This window comes from Acanthisitta chloris, unplaced genomic scaffold (assembly GCF_000695815.1).
Source record: "Acanthisitta chloris isolate BGI_N310 unplaced genomic scaffold, ASM69581v1 scaffold16365, whole genome shotgun sequence".
Lineage (NCBI taxonomy): Eukaryota > Metazoa > Chordata > Aves > Passeriformes > Acanthisittidae > Acanthisitta > Acanthisitta chloris.
Window position 1 is genome coordinate 1 of NW_008675518.1, and position 3,698 is coordinate 3,698.

The following is a 3,698-nucleotide window of genomic DNA, read 5'->3' on the forward strand; positions in this document are numbered from 1 at the left end:
TTTTTTTTTTTCTTAGAAAAGTAATAAACACTATTGTGTTCTGCTCTGCAAAAGTCACCTATTAACATCCCAGTCCACCTCAGCTAAAACAAGGAAGGTTTTGAAAACTTGGAGGGATATAAGGATTAAAAATCAAGCCTGAAAAAGCAGAGGAACAAGCAGTGGGAGAGGAATGTGCACCTTGGCCAGGAGAAACACACAAAAACCCAGTGAGCACCAGAATAAAAACATATGAAATTACAACTCCAATGCAAACCTCGTGTTTTAAGCTGCAAAACAACCTCAGCCCTTCAATTTACTCACCAGTCACTTCCAAGTGAGCTGCAAGTTTTGCCACACTGGCTTTAGCAAGCTCACTGGTTGTCTTATTCAGCACTAAGGATAAAGAATGGACCTGGTCAAACAAAAAAAAAAAGGAACAAGTTGGTATTAAACAACATGAATTCTGAGCTGGAACATCTTGTTTAGCTATTCTTTCTCAAGGCAATTGCACTGTAACACATGAATGGCAAACAACAATTATCTGACTGGGAGACACTGGAGGAAAACAACAATTTTCTTGCCTTGTTTGCACATTATCAGCTCTCCCAAGCAAATCAGAATGCACAGGCCAAGAACAAAGCCCAGCACTGGTATAGTTGTCCTTTTCTCTTTCAAGACTTGTAATTTCTAAGTCAGGCTACAGAACCTCTGGGCAAAGACTATATAAACATCATGTAGTTAAAAGTACATTTATACATAGAGATGGATATAGACAAAGAGTGTGTACATTTTTTAATGTTTAACCAAAGTCCATAAGACCTAGAACAGCTCAGTGCCAATTTCAGCACCTCAGGTCTTTAATCCTGAAGCAACTTCATCACTCAAGAGAGGAGGCTCACACAAGGGAGCTGATCATGGTTTTGCTTTTCTATACCTTCTTTTTTCAACTAAGAAATGCTTTCTTGAGCTAAGGAAATGCAAACTGAACTGCTTGTTTTTAAACTGAGAAATGCTGCACACACTTTAAATCTGAGTTTAGGTGCATTGTGCCTATAGAGACTCTAAAACATTTGATGTGTCACCTTAAGTTTCTATAAACCAGATGTTTTATGACAGACAATCCAGTGATTGTTTTGCATCTCAAGTATACCTTCAGATCCAGTTTAGTGTTTACAGGCTCTTGGGCTTGAGAAGCTGCCAAGGGATTTATTTCTGATTTGATTGTCTGCTGAGTATCTTCAGGCTGCAGCTTCATAGCATGGTTATCAGCAGTGGATCCAATGCCAAAGAAATCCAGTATCACTACCCAAGTTTGCAAAGTGATTAAGACATCTAGACAATTAAAATCAACATCTACACTACGGTTGATGTTGTGATAGCGAGAGGAGAACTCAGGATGTTTCCTATCCACTAGAAAGATATTGATATGAACTAATGAATCATCAAAGTTACTTTTTCCACAGGGCAACTTGGATCTGTCTGCTGTTGGAGAAGGAGGTGGAGTCAGAGGATACTCAGAATCAGCATCTTCTTTTTGCTTCTTACGGGAGGCACAAACTGGTCTTTGGTAGAGCTGAAAGACATTAGGTGCTTCTTCCATGTGGGAAGGGAGGGAACGTGGCATGTCTGGGTACTCTGCATTGGATACTGAGGGACAGGACTGTGAAAGGTACTCCTTGTGAGCTAAACTGGATGGCTTGGGTGCTCCACGGGACACCATGAGGTTCTTGTACATAGAGTCTGGTTTCTTCTCCAGAAGATCCTCCATGAGGAGGGAGCGCAGGGCGATCTGGATGGACAACGTCTGGGGGTGATCTTTGGCAAACTCCACATCAAAATCCTGAAACTTAAGGCTGACAAGGCCTTGTGCCCCAAGTGTAAGATCACCACTTAACTGAACCTGGAGCTCTGAGATATGAAAGTTGGCTTGAATCTGAGTAAAGGATTTGGTTTCCCTGACAGCTAAGGACTTGTTTGGAACAGAATTGAAAGTGGAATGGCTGAACAGGCCATTTTCCTTCCTCTCACTTGAGAACTCTGTGCCTGCACTATGAACTGATGTTGAAGGAGAACAAAGACCAGTTGGAGAGACAGGAGTGGCTGAAAATTTGTTCAAGTCTTCATTGTATATTAAATTATCCAGGGTCTGAAGGACTTGTTCATAGACATGTTTGGCTAACACCACCTACAAGGCAGAGAAAAGAAACAATCACACATTAGAGCTCTATATTAATAGACTCAGGATGTCTATCTTGAAACTCACAAGTGAATTTTCTCATTGGACTTGATGATCTTAAAGGTCTCTTCCAACCTTGATGATTCTATCAAGTGGAAATACTGTGGAATTTCACACCACATAAATGCCCAGAGAGGCTGTGGATGCCTCAGCCCTGGGAGTGTTCCAGGCCAGGTTGGATAAAGCCTTGAGCAGGTTCCAAGGGTGCTACAATAGGATATCTTGTATTCCTGGGCAAAAACCATCCACACACAGTTAGTTCAAAGTAAATCACCATAGAACTAGCCTGAATTTATCATGCTGAGATTATACAGTAATACATGAAGAAAACTTTCTATTTAGACATCATTGCTTTGTCTCCTTAGCTTCAGAAGTTTCCTCTATTTAAACCCTCTGCTCCTGCACAGATTACTTCAGGATAATTGGTATTTTAATTCTTAATGTCTACCAGAACTGCAAACAAACATGTTTGAACAGTGACACATTTATTTTTCCTTCTGTATTCAAAGTAAGTAAAAATTAGAATTCATTCATCAAGATGTCAAAAAGGCTCCAAAACAAGGCTAAATGCTGCTCATTGTCATTGTGACTTCTTGTGATTGTCTATTCTAACCATGTGTGTAAGGATCTGATTTCTGAACTACCAACATGTTAAACCTGAAGATATTGGCCTGAAAAATAACTCTATGCAAGGAAATAGTTTCACATTGATAGTGGAAATACTACATTTCTGTACCTGAAGAGGGTTCACAAATTTCCCTTCAATCTTCATAATACTTGATATTCCAAAGTCTTCATTGTTCAGAGGAAAAGTTAAATCCAAATCTCTCTCTAGTGGGATCTTTTCCAATTTGAACTGGATGGTGGTGTTATTCAGGATGTGGAAAGCTTTAAGAGAAAGTGAAATTAAAACAAGACTGTATTTAGTGAGCTGATTATGCTATAAAAACTGCACAGAAGAGATGGTACAGCAGCTATTTAACTTGCTCAGAATCTCAGGTAAGTATGTCTGGTTATGTTTTGTTCAATTTCTGCATAAAATGAACTACTCCATTTTGACAGTGGATGAGAAGCTCACCATGAGCTGCAGTGTGAGCTCAGCCCAGAAAGCCAATCCAATCCTGGGCTGCATCCAAAGAGTGTGGGCAGCAGGTCAAGAGAGGTGATTCTTCCCCTCTACTCTGCTCTCCTGAGACCCACCTGGAACACTGCACACAGTTCTGGTGTCCTCAGCATAAGGACATGGAACTGTTGGAGCAAGGCCAGAGGAGGCCACAAAGCTGCTAAGAGGATTGGAGCATCTCCCCTATGAGGACAGGCTGAGGGAGTTGGGGCTGTTCAGCCTGGAGAAGAGAAGGTTGTGTGGAGACTTCAGAGCAACTTTTCAATATCTGAAGGGCCTACAAGCAGCCAGAGAGGGACTCTGTGTTAGGAACTGCAGTGACAGGACAAGGGGGAATGGGTTCAAACTGAAGGAGGG

The 3,698-nt window shown here is 41.2% G+C and overlaps 1 protein-coding gene across 1 annotated transcript in view; it reads right to left on the reverse strand.

Annotated features, from left to right (window-relative positions):
- Positions 1–303: 303 nt before the first annotated feature.
- LOC103803243 (vacuolar protein sorting-associated protein 13D-like) overlaps positions 304–3,698 on the reverse strand; it is a gene marked incomplete at its 3' end in the record, with an annotated part of 17,902 nt that continues 14,507 nt past the window's right edge. The window contains exons 19-21 of the mRNA XM_009075786.1: positions 2,955–3,106; positions 1,133–2,167; positions 304–394 (exon numbers count right to left, since the gene is read on the reverse strand). Coding sequence (XP_009074034.1) covers positions 304–394; positions 1,133–2,167; positions 2,955–3,106 — 1,278 coding nt within the window. The remainder of the gene's footprint in view (positions 395–1,132; positions 2,168–2,954; positions 3,107–3,698) is intronic.